The sequence below is a fragment of the Arthrobotrys flagrans genome (genome assembly GCF_004000055.1).
Source record: "Arthrobotrys flagrans strain CBS H-5679 chromosome Unknown unitig_0, whole genome shotgun sequence".
NCBI classification, from domain to species: Eukaryota; Fungi; Ascomycota; class Orbiliomycetes; order Orbiliales; family Orbiliaceae; genus Arthrobotrys; species Arthrobotrys flagrans.
The window spans coordinates 4,643,497-4,666,631 of NW_027137550.1; the positions used below are offsets into that span (position 1 = coordinate 4,643,497).

The window sequence follows — 23,135 nt, forward strand, 5'->3', positions numbered from 1 at the left end:
ACCTTCCGGAACCCGGTTTCAATTTGTCGAAAAGGTTCTTGCTGCAAACCTGATAACTGCGAGAAAAGACATCCAGGTAAAGCGGTTGAATACCACCACGGGTCTTAATGCATCAACACCAAGTGCCCTTTCAAACATCCCTAGCCATGCTACTGGAGATTGTCCCTGCAATTTATTTTAGTCAGATACCTTTTAAATTGTTGCCTTAACGTGGAGCATATTCTGTGGTGAAGGAAGAGTGCTTACGTAGGTTCTTCTTAAACCTAGGATTGATTTATATAGCTTGTTGCATTTTGGTGGTCAACACAACTTAGCGCGCTCTGCTTCCTGCTTATAAATTAACTTCTATCTATCCTCGAGAGAAGGGAGGCATCCTTTTCCTCTACACTTCACTCCTAGCTAGCATGCTTATGCTTAGGCGCCGTTCCTGTCCTAGCCATTCTGTTGTTTATGCTTTTGGTCCCTTTCGTTCGTCCGCCTATTCTAGTTCTAGCTATGATCTTTCGTTCTTGATTTGCTCTTTCTTCTTCATTATATATACATATATATATCGTCCTATTCTATTCTATTTTACCTACCTGTCTACCGCTAGGTATCTTCGTTACCGCTGAGTGCTTCCTGTTATTCCTGCGTACTGCTGACGGGCCAGTCTATTATTGCCTGGTTGTCTCCTAGAGACTAGTTTCTACCTCACAATTCTAGTGTTTTATATTTTTGTATCATGGAGCTGTATGTTACCAGAATGAAATCCAAGCGTCGCAATGAATAACTGCCACGAGAATTTTGGCTCGTAATCTTAAAAGCGTCATCGTGAACTCTTAACTGTCCTCAGAGCCGTGCTGTACAACGTACACTGGTTACAAGACTGTGTTCGGGGCTCCGGACTTGTTACAATACCATAAATATGTAGTGTTGGACCACGGAAATATGTTCATTACAAGCACAAACGACCAAAATATCGGTTTGTATCATGGAATGGACTCAGTTATCTCGATACTGCCAAGCCATATCTGTTGTGTAATGATTTGATATTACGCCAGCACCCTAGTTAAATCTACATTCTGAGTATCAATCAAACGCTACAGCTGTGACACTGGCTAGCCTACTTTATAGTAGGTACAAATATGGTTTGGGTTTGAGGATTCTAGAATTGACCCAAGGTTAGTGTAGATTTATTAAAGATTATATGCTCATCTAAAGAGGTTGTTTACTAGCGTCCTGGGGCATCAGCTTTGAATTAATTCAAAAACAAAAACATTAAATAGTCAATGTAGCTTTGTTCTATTATAAATTTCCGTTTATTTGTCCCGCCTCCATAGGCGGCACCTTGGATACGCGCATTGCAGGCGGAGCGAGCTCCTAATCTGCACAACATACGGTCTACTCTTTCTCTGGCCAATTACAAATTGGAACTACTGATATCCAATAATATTACATTGTCTGAGATGAAGGCCCGCCTTTGAAGTCGAGGTTGAAAAATAATTTTTAAAAATCGTTATTACGAACGAGCATTGATTGATAAGTTCGGTCGTTCTTCCCGCATCGTTTGACAAGGTCTGGAGTATTTGTTCTTTATTTAACTCGATGTCTGTACAGACATTTGTACTACATAGGGGATAAAACAGGAAGAGGCCTTAATTCAGGTCTCTGGACTCATAACTGATTATAACAGAATTAATATGTGTGTGAGGGTTGTTGCTGCTAAGACGAGGTAGCGCCTTATTCAGGCCTAGGGTGTTGTTCTGGCCATAGCAAGGCCTGGACTTCTCCGATAATCATCCGCAGTGCCCCTCCGGCTGCCTCTACTTCTGCTTTCGGTTCTTTATGCTACTGTATCCTCGTTACAAAAGCGTTAACATCTAGAGCCCGAATCTTCCACAGAGAGTAGCGTACGGTGGTCAGCTGAACTAGTAAAACGGGAGTATTATGGCTTTGTACTGTTTGATGTAGGTGCCCCCGCGCTCTCCTTTACCACAAGTCCTATTATTGGACTTGGATAGCTTTGATTTGATTAAGCACTGAATTAAAGGGAATGTATAAATTTTTAGGGTTTTATTAACTGTTGTCTGCCAACGATTTTTCTTTTTCTTTCGGTTTTTGGGGTTTCCTAGTTCGGTAGCCGGCCGTGTTAGGTATAAGGGGTTGTACTTTTTTTGCGTTGTGCACAACTCTTTTCTGTTCCCGTGCTGTTTGATTTTGTCGCAGGATGATGCTTTTGGCTAGTGGGTGTTTGTCATCTTCCAACCCAAGTTTGTTTCCTCAAACAGCTCGCAAGACACTGTTTTGTGGCTGGGAATAATGGTTCCATGCGAGAGAGGCCTTCATAGGAACTAGGGTCGATAGACCAAAGAAAACTCAAGCCTAAAAGGCACCCTGAATGGTATGCAGATGATCTCTTTGATAACGGTCTAGGCCTATTCAGACAGGCGGCAAAATAAACGCTATTATCAACTGTAAGCCTAAAAAGCTCCTATCAATTATAGAACTGGGTGGGTTGCTATGTTAGACCAGGTTTTACGTGTTGTTTCTATGGTTTTCTGTCTAGCCATGTATAGCATGGATTCTATTAGAGCATACTGCTTGGGACTGTATCTCTATCCCTAAGTTCCCAGCGTAATAATCCTCTTCATAAAATGCAAAGAATTGCAGAGTTTCCACCTCTAGGGAGTTTTTCAATCGGCTCTTGTGAGCGTGAAACTGCTATACCTGGCTAAGATACCTAATCTATAGGAATCCTCGATCATGCAGCAATCTGGACGCCTCCTGCACTCTGATTACTATTTCCTAGCTCAACTTTTCAAGCTTTGAAGGGGAAAAGCATGCTAGATGTGGAAAAGTGTAATGATTCTGCTTACAGCTATAAGCTGCTGTATTATAGAAGTCGACTGACGAGGAGGTTGAGAGAGAGAGGTAACCATCATCGCTCTAATAATTTAAATATCTTTTTTACACGTGTCGAATCCACCCAACGCTCTCAGAACCTCAGTTTCCCCAGCCCCATTATGCACAACCGAACGGACAGTATTCAAACCCTGTAATTGAAATACTGAGATGAAGAGTGGTATCTTGGAAGATCGACTACAACTCTTGCTTCTGTCGCGCACTCTGTCCTGCTGCGCGGTCAATTATGTGTTCGAGCGTTCTTCGCGGCTGAAATGCTACCAGCCTTGTCTGGAATTCAAAGCTGCAGCCAACCAATTTTTCTATTTAGCGGGGTGACGACCCCGCATCAGTTTGAAGATAAACAAGCAAAAGTCGGGTATATCCTTCGAAAAATTCAGCACGCTAAGTTATGACGACCGAACTACAAAAAAGCGACTACTCTGTTGGTTGGATATGCGCTATCTCGATAGGATTAGCAGCCGTACGCGCGGTTCTAGATGAGATCCATCCGCAGCTCGACGCTACCGATGGGGATACCAATGTCTACGAGTTTGGCAGAATAGGCAGGCATAATGTCGTGATTTCATGGCTTCCAGAGGGGCGGTACGGGGTAACCCGAGCCGGTATCGTCGCCGCCCACATGCGCTCAACTTTCACAAGACTAAGGTTCGGTCTAATGGTCGGGATTGGAGGCGGGGCGCCGAGCGAGAACAACGATATTCGTCTCGGTGACCTAGTTATCAGTCAATCAGCGGGTGTCTCTGGCGGTGTCATCCAGTACGATTTCGGGAAAGCGATGGAAAATGGGGAATTCCTGCCAACCGGCTCGCTGAACGCGCCTTCGTCTATCCTGTTGAACGCGGTAGCATCTATCAAAGCCCGGAACCAGGCAGAGCTAGGCAAGAAAATATCCGATGCAGTCCAGAAAATTGAAGAAGAGGATCTGAGATTTCAATATCCTGGCCAAGACACCGACAGGTTGTTCCGCGCCGACTACAGGCATGTCCCTAGTGAAGGGCGTCAGAGCGATACCTGCAAATTCTGCGATGCTTCTAAGGTGGTCTCTCGCCTGGAGCGGCAATACGACCACCCATACATCTATTACGGGATCATAGCATCGGGGAACCAAGTAATGAAAGATGCTATGAAAAGAGAGGAAATCTGCATGCAAACAGGGGCTCTCTGCTTTGAAATGGAGGCGGCAGGTCTGATGGATGATTTCCCTTGTCTGGTTATTCGAGGGATATGTGACTACTCTGATGGCCATAAAAACAAACGCTGGCAACCGTATGCTGCATTAGTTGCAGCCACCTACGCGAAAGAGTTGCTCCTCCAGATACCGGCAGGTAGGTCCCTATGTCACTGTCAACGGTAAAACAGAGGCGCTGAGCAAGGCCGCAATGTTTAGTTAGCAAAGATGGAATCGAGTCTGTTGATACACGTACGAACCCCCTTTGAATCGTCTCACTTACCTTTCACATCTCTATAGCGCTGTGGCCTTTAGATGCTTGAGCTAATGCTATCTCTTGCAAAGCGAGAGAAGATCAAAAATATCAACTTTGTCGTCCCGTTCCACATTTCGGTTCCTCGAAGCCATGATTTCGTTGGTAGGGTGGAAGAAATAAGACAAGTCAGCGAATATTTCTCGGAGCCAAATTCCGCAGATACTCCCCATGCCTTCGCACTCATTGGTACCGGTGGAATAGGTAAAACACAAGTTGCGCTCAGATACGCCGATCTGCATCATCATGAATACACGGCTGTTTTCTGAGTATCTGCGGCAAGCGAAAACACTATCCGCATTTCGTTTATTGATATCATGCAGTGCATTGTTAAAGAGCAAGCTAGAATGACGTGGCCTGAGTCTCCTCCCGACTATCAAGCTATAGGCTCGAAACTCGGCATACCGGGGTTGATTAACAGGAAAGGTACGGTCAACGCCGATTTGGAAGCGGTCAATAATATACGATCGGCTCTATTCAGCTGGTTGCGGCTGCCCGGTAACAGTAGATGGTTGCTGGTTTTCGACAACGCGGACGACCTGGAGACCCTTGACATTCAAGAATACCTTCCAAAGCATGGCGGTGGGGCCATTCTTATTACGAGCCGTAGGCCACATTTTTCAGAGATTGCAAAACAGTTTCATTTGGAGGGATTAGATAGCGAAAGTGCCGTGAAGCTATTGTTGAGTTTGGCACGGTTACAACATGCTCCGAAAGGTACAGCAGAACCGGCACTTTAATACGAATATCAACTGATATTAGAACCATCCAGATATTCAAGGCGAAGCTCTTAAGCTTGTCAAACGCCTGGGGCTTATGCCTCTTGCAATCAGCCACGCCGGCCATTATATACACGAAACTAAAATACCTCTAGAAGATTACTCCAAGTCTTATGAAAAAGCTTTCATGACGGTACAATCAAGAAAACCAAAAGTCGGATGGAATGTCCGGGACGATACAGCTGCGACAACATGGGATATATCGTTCTCGCGGATCGAGAAACAGAATACAGAAGCTGCTTATTTGTTAGTTACCTGCTCGTATCTCAATCCTGAGGAGATTTCCGAGAATTTGTGGGAAGATAAGGAGTTTGATAATACCGAAAGTATGCATTCCGATTTAATGAAATTACCTCATTTACTGATACTAGATCAAGTTAAGGAGAGAGTTCTACTCCTTGCATCATATTCTCTAGTCAAAATAATACGATACGGTGTCTTTTCTGTTCATCCTGTTGTTCATTCGTGGGCGCGAGAACGCCTACAACGATCAGAACAGTTTCAAACTATAAAACGTGTTATAATGATTCTCGGAAAAGCCAGCCAACGGGTAAATGTGTCTCGGGAGAGTAACGAGTGGAAAGCTACGGAGGAGAGGGGGGTTGCATCTCATTTGAATTATCTTCACCAATATCTAAAGCCTAACTTTTCGGAGTTTCCTCAGCGCGAGAAAGAAGGATCAAAAATTGTACCCTTACTGGCTTCTATGATCAACATCGCTTTAGTCTTCAACAACCAAGGCAATTACGACGAGGTCATGCAGTGGTACGAGCGAGCGCTTACCGGCCGTGAGAAGGCCTTAGGCAAAGACCACCCGTTGACACTCTCCACCGTCAATGACATCGCTGGAGTCTTCGACAACCAAGGCAATTACGACGAGGCCAGGCAGTGGTGCGAGCGAGCGCTTGCTGGCCGCGAGAAGGCCCTGGGCAAAGACCACCCGTCAACACTCGACACCGTTCACAACATCGCTAAAGTCTTCTGTAGCCAAGGCAATTACGACGAGGCCATGCAGTGGTACGAGCGAGCGCTTGCTGGCAGCGAGAAGGCCCTGGGTAAAAACCACCCGTCAACACTCTCCACTGTTAGCAACATCGCTACAGTCTTCTGGCGCCAAGGCAATTACGACGAGGCCATACAGTGGTACGAGCGAGCGCTTACCGGCCGTGAGAAGGTCCTGCGCAAAGACCACCCGTCAACACTCGACACCGCTCACAACATCGCTACAGTCTTCAGCAACCAAGGCAATTACGACGAGGTCATGCAGTGGTACGAGCGAGCGCTTACCGGCCGTGAGAAGGCCTTAGGCAAAGACCACCCGTTAACACTCTCCACCGTCAATAACATCGCTGGAGTCTTCGACAACCAAGGCAATTACGACGAGGCCATGCAGTGGTACGAGCGAGCGCTTGCTGGCCGCGAGAAAGCCTTAGGTAAAGATCATCCGTCGACACTCGACACCGTCAATAACATCGCTGGAGTCTTCAGCAACCAAGGCAATTACGACGAGGCCATGCAGTAGTACGAGCGAGCGCTTTCTGGCCGCGAGAAAGCCTTAGGTAAAGATCATCCGTCGACACTCTCCACCGTCAATAACATCGCTACAGTCTTCAGCAACCAAGGCAATTACGACGAGGCCATGCAGTGGTACGAGCGAGCGCTCGCCAGCCATGAGAAGGCCCTGCGCAAAGACCACCCGTCAACACTCACCATCGTTCACAACATCGCTGTAGTCTTCAGAAACCAAGGCAATTACGACGAGGCCATGCAGTGGTACGAGCGAGCGCTTGCTGGCAGCGAGAAGACCCTGGGTAAAGACCACCCGTCAACACTCTCTACCGTCAACAGCATCGCTGGAGTCTTCGACAACCAAGAAAATTACGACGAGGCCATGCAGCGATACAGGCGAGCGCTTGCTAGCCGCGAGAAGGCCTTAGGCAAAGACCACCCGTTAACACTCGACACCGTTCACAACATCGCTGGAGTCTTCGAAAACCAAGGTAATTACGACGAGGCCATGCAGTGGTACAAGCGAGCGCTTGCTGGCTGCGAGAAGGCCTTGGGCAAAGACCACCCATCAACACTCTCCACCATCAACAGCATCACTAGAGTCTTCAAATCACAGATGCCCAAGTCAACATCATCCTAACTATGTTCTAACAAACTAAAAAAAATTTATAGAATAATGACAAAGCCTAATTATTATTCCCAACTCTGTTCTCTGCTATAACGGGGTTTCGCCTAACAAAAAGTTTATCGAGTTTTGCCAAGTATTTTGTCAAAACGGAGTTCCATTTTCTGTTAATACAAACTTCTTTAATATCAATTTGTAAACCTAGTTTTCAATCAATTATAATAATCTTAAATTAAGTTATGAATATATTATATTCTTGTTGACTAATTTATCAACTAACATATTAATTAATCTACGGGGTACAAGTTGTTTGAATGGGATATTGTCAGGAGACGTTCGCCTCGACATACAGAGTGCGGTATCCGAAATACCACACGACAACACACGAGCTTCCGAGGAAGGGAGGCGTAAGAACACGACAACACATGATCTTCCTAGAAGGAAAGGCTTAAGAACGACTGCCGACGGCAGGCTTCGAGGTAGCCATCAGCAGAACTGGAGAGTTCTTGCGGTAGGACGTCCTCCAGACGCCCGACTTCACGTACATAGAATGCGTATATATAGCTACCCTCCAGTGACGACTTGAATCGGCACTGGATAATCTAAGTTGATTCTACTCTCTAAGATACGACCCTTCACCCCTCGAGCGCCCTCGACAAGCCTCGTAGTAACCGTAGCTTGACAATACAAGTAAATAATGGTCTTAACAAAAAAAGAATATTGATTTGGGTTATCAATATAGATTGTTGGATTTTCTTAACAGTATAATTTATTTAAACTTAAATTTTAAAATTTTGAAATCTCTATCAAAATTTCATTTAACTATTCTGACTCTGTTCCACAACTATATTGGAAAGAAAAAGAGAAAAAAAGGTAACTAACAAGGCTCCTGCCTGGTTTATAAACAACTTGTATGAAAATATGACATTAATATATCAGTAAACTGTTGTAGCAGTGGCATCTAGATGATTTTAACGTTTAAAAGCCGACGGTTCGAGAAAGATTCAACTTCCAGCGAAGGCTTGGTTGTAGCGTTGTGTTATAGGGAACAACATGCCTGCGTTGCTAAAGCTCTTAACTTGTACCCGTTGTTTGCTATATACAATGTCAGTGGAAAAGTTGAAACAATACAGTGGGCGTACGGACACTCTTGAAATTTAAACCTAAAATTCAATGAACGTGTCATACAACTACCCCTTCTCTTTATCCCTCTCCCCTTCCCAACTTCCCACCCTCGCATCCATCTTCACTCTGACTCTTTTTACCTCTTTTCAAATTGATTATGCCCCCTCCCGTTGCCAGCATCAACTTTGCCGGGCTCCCTAGAAGTGATGGGATTCTAGGCGGTGCCGTCAGCCTGGCTCTTCAAAATAACGTTGGATAGGCTAATGTTTCCCCCAGAGCTTCTGTTATGCGCTTCAATATCGCCACTCGAGCTGTCTCTTCTATTTCGTCTGATAGCTCCGGCTCTGGGCCCTAGAAGACTCGAGGTGGGAAAGCTGGCGGTCTCGCTTCCGGCGCCTTTACTACCAGCGGATGGAATAGTATTTGGCCAAGCAGCATCGGTCTCAGAAAGCAAAATATCGCCAGCAGATGTACGACGATTTTCTTCGGCGGGTGAACGGCCTTGGGTTGGGTCATGGGTTGAATCGATGGGATGATCATGTTCAGCACTAGTATCGAGTCTTGGAGTCCCTTGCTGATGATGCATAACAGAGTTTTGAGTGATTTATAGCAATAGCTCGTTATTGAAAACTACCAATGGTGTGAGATCCGGCTGACGATTGGAACTTGTCCTTGGCGATTGATCTGATGAGAGCCGTTTACTTTATATGCGTAAAGTCGCAATGAGAGATGATTGAAATATGTATTGGAGGGAGAGAAAAAAAAAAGGCCGTGGGGTGACAGTCTTTGACCACCTTCGCTTTATCGTGTCAAATTTTCAGCGAGCGTTCAAGCACCCTCTCACGCAGATGACGAAATAAAATGAGCAAAGATCTGGTGTCCAGCCAGATTTCCGCACTATAAGTTTGTATTTCTACGCCATCCGAGTACCTCTGATAAAGTATTTTTGCCGTTTGCTAATCTGCTTACGGAGAGGAAGTGACTCTTGTGACGTCAAGGAGGGTAGGGAGACTGTTTATACGCTGACTACTTTTGGTTGGGTAACAGTCTTGAGCTAGTTTCGAAACCAAAATATTTTGTTGGATTCTCTTTTCCAACACACCGTCTGTATTGTCGACAACACATGCTGATATGACGTCACAATACCGGATGGTTTGTGTAACCAGCGATGAATTTTTCCCGACCCGGATTATTATTCTCTGCACCGGGAAAGCGACGGGCCCTTCGGCATCCCGAATATCGATCACATCAAATTCTGAAAACGAACTGGCCCATTCCCAACTCTAAAATATTTCTAATCGGTTCTCTGCATTTGCTTTATTTATTGAAAGCGAACGTTCCAAAAGACCCTTTAGAAATGGGGAGAATAACATCCACGACTGCCAGGACGATCCGATCGCTCCATCACGCGAGTATAACGCGACAGCTTCTCGCACACGATCCAAGTATATATCAATACATCTTTACCTTGTCCCGACACCCACTAACAACATGCAGATAGGGAGCGGGTCGTAATTCTAGGCTCGGGGTGGGCAGGGTTTACAATTTCACGGCATCTCGACAAAAAGAAATTCCAGGCGGTCGTTGTTTCTCCCCGACCGTATTTCGTATTTACGCCCTTACTTGCATCGACTGCCGTCGGGACCTTGGAGTTTCGAAACACTCTAGAGCCAGTCAGAGGACGCAATGCTGGGGTTGAGTATATACAAGGGTGGGCGGACGATGTAAGTTTTGACCGCAAAACCATAACAATAGAGGCGGTTACTGGTCAACCAGGGAGTGGATCCCATGCAGACAAGGCTGGTACAAGCTCTCCCGGTCGGGGAGAGTTATTCGATATCAGCTATGATAAGTTGATTGTGGCTGTTGGCTGTTACAGTCAAACATTTGGTACTAAGGGTGTCCGAGAAAATGCTCTTTTCTTGAAGGATGTCGGTGATGCAAGGAAGATTAGGAGTAGAATTCTAGAATGTAAGCTTGCCGCCTTTTATCGTAGCTTTGGTACTGACACTATTAGGCTTTGAAACAGCTTCGTTACCCACCACTTCGGATTATCTTAGAAAGAACCTGCTCAATTTTGCAATTGTCGGCGGCGGTCGTAAGTATTTCCCCCCACAGCACAATTTGTTGTCAGTTTGGCGAGGTTGGCTAAATTACTATTTTCGCATAGCCACTGGGGTAGAGTTCGCCGCTGAACTTTTTGATTTATGCCACGAAGATCTTAGCCGATTATATCCGACGTTAATACCATATATCAAAATCTCGATATACGATGTTGCTCCGAAAATTTTGCCAATGTTCGACGCAAAGCTTGCAACGTATGCGTTGAATCTTTTCAAAAGAGATGGTATCAAGATCAAGACGGAACACCACATCCAAGAGTTACGACGAGGATTACCCCATTCCCCAGAGGGCGTCTCAAATACTGCTGGGTGCCTCACACTAACGACTAAAGAAGAGGGAGATATTGGGGTGGGAATGTGCGTATGGTCCACCGGCTTAATGATGAATCCTTTCGTTCAAAAAGCCTTGGACTCCGTACATGCATACCCGAAATCCTCCGCAATACCCCATATACCTGAGAATGCACCAGATCTCCCATCTGATTTGAAATGGTCTCTAAAACGGCATTCCAAAACAGGCGGTCTAATAGTTGATGATCGCTTCCGAGTGCAGCTTGTCGAATCAAAGTCACCGGCTGAGGCGACCGTAGTGGATGTGTTCGCCGTTGGAGACGTATCCGTCATGGAGAGCTCGCCTCTTCCTGCGACAGCCCAAGTCGCCAACCAGGAAGCCAGATGGCTTGCAGAACACTTAAACAGTGGGGATATTAACTCACATCGTTTCTCTTTCCGCAATTTAGGGGTCATGACATACTTGGGCGGTATGAGAGCAATTCTTCAAACGGGTGAGCGTGAGATAAAAGGGTAGGTTCGCACCTGTCCATCTATTGTAGCCTTCGACAACTCTTTGATCTTTTGAACAACTATCTTCCTCTCCTTCATAGCGTACGTTCTAACGTGAATCCCGTGATAGGCGGACAGCGTGGCTCATCTGGAGAGGAGCGTATCTCACAAAAACCGTTAGCTGGAGGAACAAACTTTTGATACCAATTTACTGGGCGATAAACTGGGTTTTCGGACGGGACATATCTCGATTCTAAGTCAGGCTGCCGACCACAGGATCACTTGAAATCCTGCAATTTCATTGAACGTTCGAAAGAAAAAAGTCCTAACTATCTGGTTCCTTCCGAATAATTTTGCACACCGCATCATTTGTATCCAATAAACTGGTACCACAGTTAAAGCATTTTAACTCGCTACCTCAAAGAGAACATGGAATTAGTAGCAGGAAGGTTAATGGCCTTACAGTGGCAAAAGAAACTGCATGTACAATAAATACACCTACCCAATCTCCACAATAGAAACCCGCTGGTTGAAGTTCCTATGACCTGAGACGCAGGATTTGAGTACCAACCCTGAAAAACGTTAGACCGAGAGCCCTGATGGAGTAATTTCAAACTCATGCCGTAGTTTCATATGTTCTGCTGATTCGGCTCCCCCTGCCATTGCCTATCATCCTAAGCTCTTTACCGAAGTGGATCTCCGCTACGAAAGTTCCGTTCATCCTGGGTAGTACTTTCTATTTCTTTACGGAGTGCGATAACGTTATACCCATATCGGGGGATGAAAAAATCAATTGCGGCTCGAGCTCTCCTACAGTTCCAGTACCAAATCCTGGATTCGTAAATGTTTTTTGTGCGGCGACTATCAGGTATGGGAAAAATACACAGGTCAATTTTAAGATTAGTATTTCTTCGAGTATATACACATGCAAGGTAGCCGGCGAATCCAGTATTTTTGTCGTGTTAAATAGGAGAACTCGAGGTGTTTTTATTTGGGCCTCTATGTTGGAGAAATGCTCTGATCATCCATTGACATATCATATGTGAGATTTGCTCCAAGAGGTGAGGATTAAGGTCGCTCCAGGAAGTTGACCGGTACGTTCCAGCATCCGTCCCTCAATTAAATTTCCCAGAATATCACGACTTTTCAATCCTAGTTACGGGAGAAGAGGCCAGAATCTTCGCAATCTCCGACCGACACGCTTGAAATCTTCTTGGTTTATCTTGTGACGGAAAGAAACCTCATCGAGCTTATGATCTTTGCTGGGATTAACCACCTCACGTACTACACCGTACCGAGGAGCCTTGCAAAGAACGGCTGCCACACGGTAGAAACCCCAGCGAGAACTGTACTTCACCAACATGTAGGCGTAGACAGGAACGTGGCGAGTGGTGAACGAAGGCAGATTTCGGACAGGAAATCCATCGTATCGAGCTCGACTGATAGCGAAGAAGACATCAGAAGTCTCACTGAGTTTGTGCAACGGGGTTTGTGCAATACGGCGTTCTTGTAGTTCCTCACGAAGCCGGTCTCGATACCAAGATGGGGGTGATTGTCGTGATAAGTCCAGCGTCTTGAACCATGGTCTTAAGATGGTGTCCGCTGTGAACCGCATCTTTGAAAAGTGTAGATAACTTAAGAACTCGTACGCTCGAAATTACCGTGGCACAATTTAGAGAGGGTAAGGATGATATTTACGGGAAGAGAAGAACGGAATTTTAACGTCGTGGGCTGGTACTGGCCGTATTTCAAATGCTTGATGACGGAATGCAATTGATATTGGAACTTTGTGTTTGTTATCTCGCATTCAGAGCTGGTATTGACTTGTGTAACATCGGCTGGTACGACAGCTCAGCCCAAACTTCAGGCACGTTTTGCTTCATGTAGGACAATTTTATTTCAGGCATGATTCGATCAGTATCACAAGCACACATTAACAGCTGGGATATCTAATATCCTTAGATTCCAGACAAGTGCACACCACTGTAAAACCTGCACTATGCTAAAGAAGCTCGCTCCACCCCTATTCTTTTCTATCCATTGAATGATATTCCACTACTTCTTACATCGCATCCTGATTGTTCGAGAGAGATTCACTAGAGACTATTCATAGTGAATTGCTCCTAAAACGCAAGAACGGTGATAGCCGTAGCGCTAGAGCTGTCTAGCCGCCCTCCCTGGACGTACTCAAGCTTTGTATTCGTCGAGATCCATAAGTGTGGGAGTACAAGGGATACAGTAAATGCGTAAGCTTTTTGATGATAATGCATATTGATTATGGGTATCTTTAGATCCTTGTAACCAGTTGAGGTGGTTGCCGAGGCATCTAGGTACCTAGGAAATACGGACAATCTTAATATCATGACAGGGCATTCACAAATATAAATAAGTGGCCACAGTCGCGCTAATAGTTAGCTACGGGCAACATTCTAGTCGTCCAATTTTCACCTCTGCATCTTCTGCTCCATTGAGATAGTTTTCATTAAGCAGTCAATTGAAACGATCCTCCTCCACCTTAATCATATCATAAACGACCGGTAGCCAAAAATGGCAATGGCGGCACAGAGGTCTACCGAGAATATGAAACCGACCGTCATTGGAATATACGGAGTCCCTGGATGTGGCAAGACATTTTTGTTAAGGCAGCTAGAGCAAGAACTCGGACGGGAAAGAATTGACTTCTATGAAGGCTCCGAAGTGATTGCGGGTCTGGTCCCCGGTGGCCTCGACGCCTTCAAGAAACTACCGCAACAAAATAAAGAGCATTGGCGGCGGCTTGCCATTGATAAAATCGGGAAGACCTGCGCTGACAACGGGCGTGTAGCCGTCGTAGCCGGACACTTGATGTTCTGGGCCGAAGGGGAGGCAAATGGCGACCCTGTTTATACAGAAAATGATCTTAACATATTCACGCATATAATTTACCTTGACACACCGGCGGAGGTTGCTTTGCAACAGCAGCTCAACGACACGGAACGCACTCGTCCACCTTCCTCCGTTGACCATATACAGAAATGGCAAAAGAAAGAGAAACAGCTTTTACGCGAGCTCTGTTATCAGCATGGAATTTTATTTTCCGTGGCCATACCTGGTCAGAGATTGCTGAATAGAGTGGTAACCCTCTTACACGACTTTATGCATCATAGCGAAGACTTCAATCTATCTACTGTCGAGCTCAAGATAGACGAGGTCGTCGTTGCTGACCCAGGGAAGTTGCGCACAATGTTAGTTTTGGATGCCGATCGGACATTGAGTGAGAAGGATAGCGGAAAGTTGTTCTGGAACCTTCTTTCTAATAATTCACGGGCAACGGACAAAGAATACCACTTGAAAACATTGTTCGGCAGCGCATTGGGTTATTCCTATACAGCATTCCGTCAAGCGACTCTGCTGTATGAGGACTTCGCAGACGATCTGGAATTCGAAAGCCTGTGCGAAGGTGTCGCTGGGGCGGTGACAATGTATCCAGAATTTGTGGCGTTGTTACAACAGGTAGCCGAACAGGACCACGTTGGTGCAGTGGTTATTACTTGCGGGCTCCGCCGAGTATGGGAAAAGGTTTTAGACAGAGAAGGGCTCTCTGGTAAGATCAAAGTCATTGGTGGTGGGCGTATAAACGACGGTCTCGTCGTTACCGCTTCAGTGAAGGCTGCAGTGGTTTCCCGTCTGAGAGATAGCTACGACATGTATGTGTTGGCATTCGGAGATGGCGTCCTGGATCTACCGATGTTGCACAAGGCAGATGAAGCGATTGTTGTGGTCGGCGACAAGGAAACCAGAAGTAAGATCATGGATGAGGCCCTGTTAGACGCCATCGAAACCGGTGGTCTTTCAGCAAGACAAGTTCTCCTTCCTTGTAATGTTTCGCCTCGGCTTAACAACACAATTCTACCTACCGTCCAACTCACCGACCCCAGTTTTATCAATTCTATTATCCGGCAACGGACTCGAGGCCTTCCGCATATACTTCACGCCACTGAAAGGAACGCGGCTAAGCAGCTCATGACTCCAATGCGTGATGCTACAGTTTCTGGTCCAACCCTTCGGGAGGCCCACCGCCGCGTAGGTTGGTATTTGGCGACCGAATTCCTGACAGACCTTATCGGGGTGGAAGAATACCCCATCCCTCACGTTCAAGGGAATCAAACTAGTGGCTACCGGCTCAGGAATGAGAGATCAACGCTAATTGTAGCGTTGATGCGAGGTGGAGAACCAATGGCGCTCGGAGTCAGCGATGCCTTCCCTTCCGCCATGTTCCTCCACGCCAAAAACCCGGAAGATCTTAAACCGGTCCATTTACTCCAACAACAAGCCGTCATACTTGTCGATTCGGTTGTTAACAGTGGTAAAACTGTGGTCGACTTCCTTCGGCACGTTCGCGGTATAGATCCTGCTATTCGCGTTGTGGTGGTGGTCGGAGTTGTCCAGGCCCAAGCAATCTCCGAAGGCAGTCTTGCCCAAGAAATTGACTTGCACCCAAATTTTAGCATTGTTGCTTTGCGATTATCTCAGAACAAGTTCACGGGCCGTGGTACGACCGATACCGGCAACCGCTTGTTCAATACTACCCATATCCCCTGAGTAACATTTACAAAGTGGATACATACATGCACTCTAAAGATGGGTAGTAGCTCTGTTAGTTCCTTGTTGGTCGATTTTCTCAATATACTATCTAGTCGAAATATGTCCGTTTCGGATACTTGTAGCAAATACTTGGTCAATTTGTATTTAATCTCTACGATGTTTTGAGATAGGAATTAAATTCATGGAGATATCTGATGAATGTTTTATGATATAGAAATCAGATTTAGAAGTGTGTGCTAGTCTGAATATTACTAGCGATGTGTTTTTTTGCAAGAATCATGCGCTAAACTTCCAAGGTTGTGTTGGGTTTCTTAAAAGAGTCATGCTCACACGCGTTGTGATAGAAAACAACAGAGTCCGACCTTGACAGACTTCCAAGATGTTGACTTGACAGGATGGGAAAGGATATCCTCAGTCTAAACGATTATCAGATCACTTCCTGCAGAATATATTTATTTTCATGAGCACTGACGCATTGGAATGTTGAAATTTGGAAAGGTAGTTTAACAACAGATTCTACAACCGAGCAGGCGGCTTCATCAATAACAGAACGAGATACGAGGACTATGTTCTAGGATAAGCTTAGAAGCTTCCACCAAGGAAAATCAACCCTGGGACGAATGTATCAATAGAGGTGACAAGTATAGGAAGTAGCGCTAGAAATTTCTTTGAGAAGAGCATGCCCTTGTGCAAGGTCTGCTCCCTGAGAGAGCGGTGCCGTCTCAATCGTCACATGTGCACACGGACACGTATGCGATAACCAGATCCTACCTTGCAACCATTTTCGGTATATCTGTTGAAGGACACATTGCGCCGACCTCCCTTCCTCCGCCTTGTTTATTTATGACGCCCCAGTTTAAATTCCCCGTTTCAATTCCGCAGCGTGACCTGGTGGACACCTGCAACACAAAGTTTTTACTTCTTGTTGGAATTTGCTTTTGGGATGAGATCAACTGTGGTATCGCCCGATCCGTCATCCCTGTCTGTCCATTTTGTCACCACGGACCAACCAGAGCTGCAGAGGGCCGATGAAAGCGAAGGATCCGGAGCCTCGTTATGCCCATGTTTCTTCCAACAGACGATAGATCACCCTGCCGATAAGATGTACCGGACAACATGTATGCAGGATCATGCCGCCTCGTAAACAGGTCAGGTGTAATTTAGAAATAGAAAGTATCTAGGTATTTGGACACAATAAAGTCACCGCAAATGCAGCAAGGCTGTGGGCATGTATGCGGGCTGAACTGCGGGGTCGTCCAACCCTGATTAATTAGTTGTTCTAAAATACGGGCATTCCTTAGTTCCCTTCCGGTAGCTAGAAGCCTCAGCGTCGATACTCTGCGTAGCGAGTAATGTAACCCAAGGGCGGTTCTTGCCCGGCGTCAGAACTCAAAGAACATTCAGAATTGTGGCAGCTAGCACTCGATCTCAGCATGCTACCAAAATTTGAAAAAGCAAGACCGACGTCGGTGCTAAACTCCCTTTCATTTCATTTCTTTTCGGTTCTGTAGGATTCGGAGCATTGCTCCAGACGTTTCGAAAACCATGCTTACCTGATGCATGTTCCGCATATCAGGAATATAGATATATCTAGCCTTGAGCCCTCCGCGAAAAGCATCTTCTATACCAGTCAATGGCGTTGGCACTGCGCAACAAGGCTACCTTGGCAAGCCACCGTTTCCACGTACAATACATCAGCGCGAAAAGATACGCACCCTATGGCTCTTCTTCAAGGCTGAATGCCAACAATGCCTCTACTAACTTTACATAGCTGAAGAATTTATTGCCACTGAGTCATATTACGCCGTCTGGCCTGGCCTTTACTTAGCATCCCAAAACGCGACGATAATGTTAAGTGCGGAGTGCAAAATCATCGGCAGCACGTATAAATATCCCAGGCTTGGGAGAGAATCAAGAACCCAAAGTTCCTTCCACATCACAGAACCCAACACTGAGCCCTACATTCATTACTCACTCGATCAGAGCCCGACATCATAGTATTACCTTTCTCGTATTCTCGGCCCACATTTTCGTTCTCTAGATTTTCTTCACTCACTACGCGCAAATAAGTTTGTTTTAAGCATCTTTTTCCATCTCTATCGAACTATCATTTGTGATCATCTATTTCTTACACATCTTTTGAACTTTCGCATTAAATTTTCGAAATTTCTCGTCTTAAAAATGCCTGAGCTTGCTCGTAACTGGAGACAATCTGAGGCTCGCGGAGGAAGTAGCCTTGGTGAGGCAAAATTGACCATCGAGTTCCCACAGCAACGAAAAGTGACAGCTCCACGCTTTTGTCGTGTTACTCTCGGCGTCGATGTGAGTAGTTCTATGAGACGTCATATTGATACCGTCATTGGCGGGATCGAGGACATCAATACAGTCCTCAATGACGAGGACCTCATCTCAGTTCGGTAAGCGACGAGATTCAATTCATCAATATTGCGTCGTGGCATAGAGCTGATCATTCACTTGTATGAACACTAGATCCTTTGCCTTCGCCGTGCAGACCATCTTTCCATACAAAGATCGGGAGAAGGTCAACTGGGGTAGGCTGGGAAACGACCTACGAGACCTCGTAACCGGCCGTACTCCCAGGCAAGATGGCACCGCATTATGGGATGCAATTGTACAGATCATCCAGCAAACTCCGCGGAACAAGGAATTCCAGTGCTACAAACCCGAGATCATTATCTTCACTGACGGCGAGGAAAATAGATCGCAAAATAACACCTTCGCAGAGGTCCAGGCATGCCTAGAGAAACCTGGTATCGCTCATGTGCATATAACCATCATCGACGCTTCTCCCAGAGGCAATCCTCAATTAAAAGATGTTTGCGATCAAATCCAGCATTGCTCCTATATGCGAGTGGACGCATGCCAAGAAGCGATCCAACGGGCTTTTAAGACCACAGTGACGGAAATTACCGCTCGTCTGGAGGTACCTTTGAGGATTCACGATACCGCATCATTGGGGAAGGCGTTGAGTGAATTGACATTTGATGCGGGTGCATATCCATCCATCATGGTAGAGGAGACTCGTGGGGAAAGCAGCAGAGGAAGGGCAGGAAATCTTCGAGAAGATCATGAGCAGAGTAGAAGCAATGGCGGTAGTAGGAATCGCGGTAAAAGCCGTGCCAAAAACCATGGGGGGAGGGGAGGGAATCATGGAGGGGACAGTCAAAAAAACGGAGGGAAAGATCAAAAGAAGGAAGACAATCCCCAACGGAACGGAGGAAATGGTCAGAAGGGCGGAGGGAACGGCCAGGGGAATAGAGGGAACAGTGAAGGTGTTGGAGGCACTAGTTCACGAAAGAATAACAAGAACGGTGGGGGTTCTGGAAGGAACAATGCTGGCAAAGGGAAGAACCCAGAGACGCCACGGAATTAACTACGGCAAGAACCTTCAAGATAACGATCGGGTAGGGAAAGTCACACATCTCAAATCTTCTCACGTCGAGAATCCTGGAAACCGGGGCAATTGGTCACTAGATTTCGATGACTAGGTTTACCCACAAAGCAAAGCTGCCTCCGCTCGCTCGGGAACAGAAGGTCCATTTCCCTACAACTTTAGCTAAGCACTTTCTGCGCGTGCCAATTTAATACAATAAATAGCTGAATATGAAGTAATTTCGCGCATTTCTTTACTCGTGTCCGACTATAAACAAATGTGCTTCAAGGATCGCTAGATTAATGTGCTGTGCTGTCCGCAAAATCCTCTAAAGTCAGTATTATCTGGACCACTTGCCTTTTCAACCGGTTCAATTAGAGATTATTCTAGTCGCTTTGAGTATATGTGTTAGTCTGGATGAACTTGAATTGATGGGTGTTTCTCAATTAGTTGAATTCCTTAACTTAGCTTTAAAGGAAACGAACGTTTAGGAATTATGTATTTAAATTCGAAGGGAGGAAAACAAATTAAGTAGCAAGATTTAAATTAATTGGCTCTACTGGCTACTGGCTACTGGCTACGTGCAGATATGTAGCTTCTAAGAACACTCCAAAGGCCCACCACACAAATCACCTTAGCACCGACAACCCACGGCAAAGCTCTTCTGTGCCCCCTTTATGACCGATGACTTTGCTATCGGCCTGAGCCACTTCTAAACCCCTCTTTAACCGTACCTACAAGCAGTGTTAGGACAATAGCCGTGGTTGCAAGCGAAGTTGCAGAGTCCCAGATACGAATCATCTAAACCGTTAGCTGGATATCCTGATCTACCAGTTTCAGGTGGTGGCTGGACTTGGGCTCCATAAGCTGTGCAGGTGCAAGGCCCTGGTGGGCAATATCCGTAACCGCAGCAGAATTGACAGAGGCCAATATAATTATTTGCGCCTGTGCCCGCAACACAGACACCAGTCGGGCCTCCAGGAGTGGATGTCACGGTGACGGTGGTGTAAGTAACGGAAGTTGTGGTTACGGTAGCAGTTTGGGTGGTTTGGCCTGAGCAACTTGTAGGCGTAGAGGTATTGCCGCCAGTTGAGGAGGTGCTGCCGCCGGTCGTAGTAACGCTTCGGGTTGTTGTCGTGGTGGAAGTTGGGCCGTTGCCACCGCTAGGAAGAGAACCGACGTACACATTGAAATTATATATGGTGCAACTGTTCTTGATTTCCAGCCCTCCGGTACCGCTCATGACGATTTGGCCACCTCGTTCTAAAGAAAACTTCTGAGATCCAACACCCATGGTAACATTCGAGGTGACGACTCCAGCAGGGACGTTGATTCTCACGACAGAATTACCGCCGCTCTGAACAACGAGGGTCGCTGGTGCAGTGAGAAGAGTGGTTACATAGACATTATCGTAAAGCATGTCGGCACCATTCGGTCGGCCGAGAGTATCCGAGGTGCAAGTTGCACCCTTTGGATGGGGTCGGTACCAATAAACCAGAGAGTCTTGGGAGACCGAGGGTGCGCTCAACCCAGCCTTATAGGCTTCGATATAAGCTTTAGTAATAATGCGCCAACCGTCGTGAGGCATACCATCCGCCCATTCCGCAGATCCATCATCGGTGTGATTTGGTTCCCAGGGTCCGATATAGTGAGATTCTCCGTAGTCTAGAACATGTACAGTCGTTAGATTCCAACACTATGGCGAATTCGTACGATTGGACTCACCATTCCAAGTAATAATCTCGATCAATGCTGGCTTCAGCTGAAGAACTTGCTTCCATCGCTCGGTTATCAAATCCTCACATACAAAAACCCAATTCTTTGAGTTGAAATGGGTCGAAAACCAGGGTGAAACAGCTGCCTCCAGTTAGAAAGTTTACCAATGATATTGGAAAGTGTATATGTTACTACTTACGCATCATGTATGGTTTCCCAGCTAGATTAGTAATGAATCTATCGTCCCAGATTGTCGTCATCGGCAGAGGGGCGATGCTATTTCCTCCATATGTTGGCCAGGCGTACCAAGAAAAGGCACCATCAACGTCAGTTCTGCCAGTAACTCCAGCGGGATCTTGAAACATAGGCATTGCGGCGACTTTATGGGAGACTCCGTTCTTCACTTGTTGCCAATTGAAACTGTCGCCAACAAAGGTGCTGACAATGGCGCCTCCATCGTACAGAGCTTGGGCCGGGTGGTCAGCGTACAGACGAACGTAGTCAGTGATCATACCTGCCTGGCCGTTGTTCCAGTAGGCAAAATCAAAAGAAATGAACACTTTGAAACCAACTTGTTTGGCAGCCTCATAGGCGTTGGCCAACTGGGTTGGAGTATACGAATCGATGCTGGCGCAATTGAGTGCAAAGCCATCGATACCGGTATCTTTAGCTAATTCCATATCCCACTTCCAATCGTCGACCGTATAGAATTCGACAATCCCAACCTTTATATAGGAATTCCAGAATATTAGCTGCTAGTTTGAAATTGTGGACGGGCGCATAACTTACCATAAAATGAGCGTAGACATATTTCGTGGGCTCCCTTTTCTCTAACCCATACTCCTTGGGAGCCGCGAGGGAGGGTACGAAGAGGGCAGCTGCTACACTGAGCAGATACCCATTCCGAATTGTTTTCCAAATCATCGTATGTTTCTACAGTGGTACTTTTTATACCTGATCGGCTGAGAGTTCTGGTTTTATCAAATACCTCGATGATGGACTGGTGGCTGGAAAGAAATGTTTTGAGTCTGCTGCTCTCCTTTGGTCAACCTTTTATAGACAAGATGTAAGTGAGCATAGACTAGTTAATTAAATCCGTTTTTGATTACCCGAACCATGACTGTAAGGCCGCGATGTCATAATTAGGTGTGCATACGAGTGACCCGCTTGGTACTTCCCCCGTATTGCACACAACTATATTTTAGAAATTTTCATGGATTCAGATTGAAATCAGGTTTCATGTGATCTCTATATTTCGGCTAGAAACAGAGCTGCATCGAACCCTCGAACCTTTCGCTTGAGAGTTGATGGGGCCATTGGCGCGGAAAGTCACTGTGGGGCTAATACCCGTTAAAATACAACGGGACGAAAAATTCAAGCGAAAAGAAACAGCGGGGTAACACGTAATTTTATGTTGTGAGTAGTAAGGAAATACTTAAGCATTTCCGGGATGCCGAGTGAGCTTGGTTGCTTCTAGATGCTCTAACTGAAGATAGAATCTGCATGATGCACGATAACCGGGGTATAGTTCCAACAGGTTGTGTACCAGGGACACAAAGCCTAGAGTTCGGATGGTTTGTTTCGAACTTCTGTGGGCAATGGAACCGTGGTCTTACCCCAGAAAATTGCCAACAGCTAGGCCAACCCAGATGCCCCTGCATGAAGCTGCAGGTACCATCCCCACAATTTCGAGGGCATGAAGTGACGTCTATCTACAGCTTCAAAATACCGCAGCGAAGAATATTGGCGAAGAATAATTGCGACAGCAGAATCGCATTGCTCTTCCTTGAAAATTCTATACTACCACTCAAAGCAGAATATCGCTTCCCGCCATCCGTATACCACCGCGATCCATGATTATCGCACAGAGTATTCGGCATAGCACTGTGATACATCCAAGAATGTGGCTGAAGAGTTCGAGCCTTTTTTTACTTTGCACATTCGCAAGTAAGCCATGTCCGAGTAGATTATAAATACTAAGCTTGTCTTCCGGGAAATCCACATGCATCAACAACTAGCTCGAACAGAGAGTATCCCTCAGTCGTTAATCTTTCGTGCGCAGACTTTAGTTTCTTGATTCGCTTATTCGGTATCATTCCTTCATCTCGCTCT

The 23,135-nt window shown here is 46.0% G+C and overlaps 8 protein-coding genes across 8 annotated transcripts; 5 read left to right on the forward strand and 3 right to left on the reverse strand.

Moving 5' to 3' along the window:
- Positions 1-3,292: 3,292 nt before the first annotated feature.
- DFL_004386 (uncharacterized protein) lies at positions 3,293-4,482 on the forward strand (the record flags this gene model as incomplete). Its single annotated transcript, XM_067633471.1, has 3 exons — positions 3,293-4,229; positions 4,292-4,324; positions 4,418-4,482. 3 exons carry the CDS (start codon positions 3,293-3,295, stop codon positions 4,480-4,482), a joined length of 1,035 nt encoding a protein of 344 aa, XP_067491636.1.
- A 220-nt stretch (positions 4,483-4,702) lies between these two features.
- On the forward strand, positions 4,703-7,313 carry DFL_004387 (uncharacterized protein; the record flags this gene model as incomplete). Its single annotated transcript, XM_067633472.1, has 4 exons — positions 4,703-5,102; positions 5,158-5,490; positions 5,542-6,685; positions 6,779-7,313. 4 exons carry the CDS (start codon positions 4,703-4,705, stop codon positions 7,311-7,313), a joined length of 2,412 nt encoding a protein of 803 aa, XP_067491637.1.
- Positions 7,314-8,637: 1,324 nt separating this feature from the next.
- Positions 8,638-9,009, reverse strand: DFL_004388 (uncharacterized protein; the record flags this gene model as incomplete). Its single annotated transcript, XM_067633473.1, has 1 exon — positions 8,638-9,009. One exon carries the CDS (start codon positions 9,007-9,009, stop codon positions 8,638-8,640), a length of 372 nt encoding a protein of 123 aa, XP_067491638.1.
- Positions 9,010-9,780: 771 nt separating this feature from the next.
- On the forward strand, positions 9,781-11,530 carry DFL_004389 (uncharacterized protein; the record flags this gene model as incomplete). The annotated part of the gene is made up of 5 exons (XM_067633474.1): positions 9,781-9,868; positions 9,921-10,394; positions 10,441-10,521; positions 10,594-11,331; positions 11,460-11,530. The coding sequence occupies 5 exons, from the start codon at positions 9,781-9,783 to the stop codon at positions 11,528-11,530; spliced, it is 1,452 nt and encodes a 483-aa protein (XP_067491639.1).
- A 955-nt stretch (positions 11,531-12,485) lies between these two features.
- On the reverse strand, positions 12,486-12,944 carry DFL_004390 (uncharacterized protein; the record flags this gene model as incomplete). Its single annotated transcript, XM_067633476.1, has 1 exon — positions 12,486-12,944. One exon carries the CDS (start codon positions 12,942-12,944, stop codon positions 12,486-12,488), a length of 459 nt encoding a protein of 152 aa, XP_067491640.1.
- Positions 12,945-13,876: 932 nt separating this feature from the next.
- On the forward strand, positions 13,877-15,910 carry DFL_004391 (uncharacterized protein; the record flags this gene model as incomplete). Its single annotated transcript, XM_067633477.1, has 1 exon — positions 13,877-15,910. The coding sequence occupies one exon, from the start codon at positions 13,877-13,879 to the stop codon at positions 15,908-15,910; it is 2,034 nt and encodes a 677-aa protein (XP_067491641.1).
- Positions 15,911-18,094: 2,184 nt separating this feature from the next.
- DFL_004392 (uncharacterized protein) lies at positions 18,095-19,307 on the forward strand (the record flags this gene model as incomplete). The annotated part of the gene is made up of 2 exons (XM_067633478.1): positions 18,095-18,330; positions 18,404-19,307. The coding sequence occupies 2 exons, from the start codon at positions 18,095-18,097 to the stop codon at positions 19,305-19,307; spliced, it is 1,140 nt and encodes a 379-aa protein (XP_067491642.1).
- A 724-nt stretch (positions 19,308-20,031) lies between these two features.
- Positions 20,032-21,947, reverse strand: DFL_004393 (uncharacterized protein; the record flags this gene model as incomplete). Its single annotated transcript, XM_067633479.1, has 4 exons — positions 20,032-20,972; positions 21,033-21,164; positions 21,223-21,748; positions 21,813-21,947. 4 exons carry the CDS (start codon positions 21,945-21,947, stop codon positions 20,032-20,034), a joined length of 1,734 nt encoding a protein of 577 aa, XP_067491643.1.
- Positions 21,948-23,135: the final 1,188 nt, after the last annotated feature.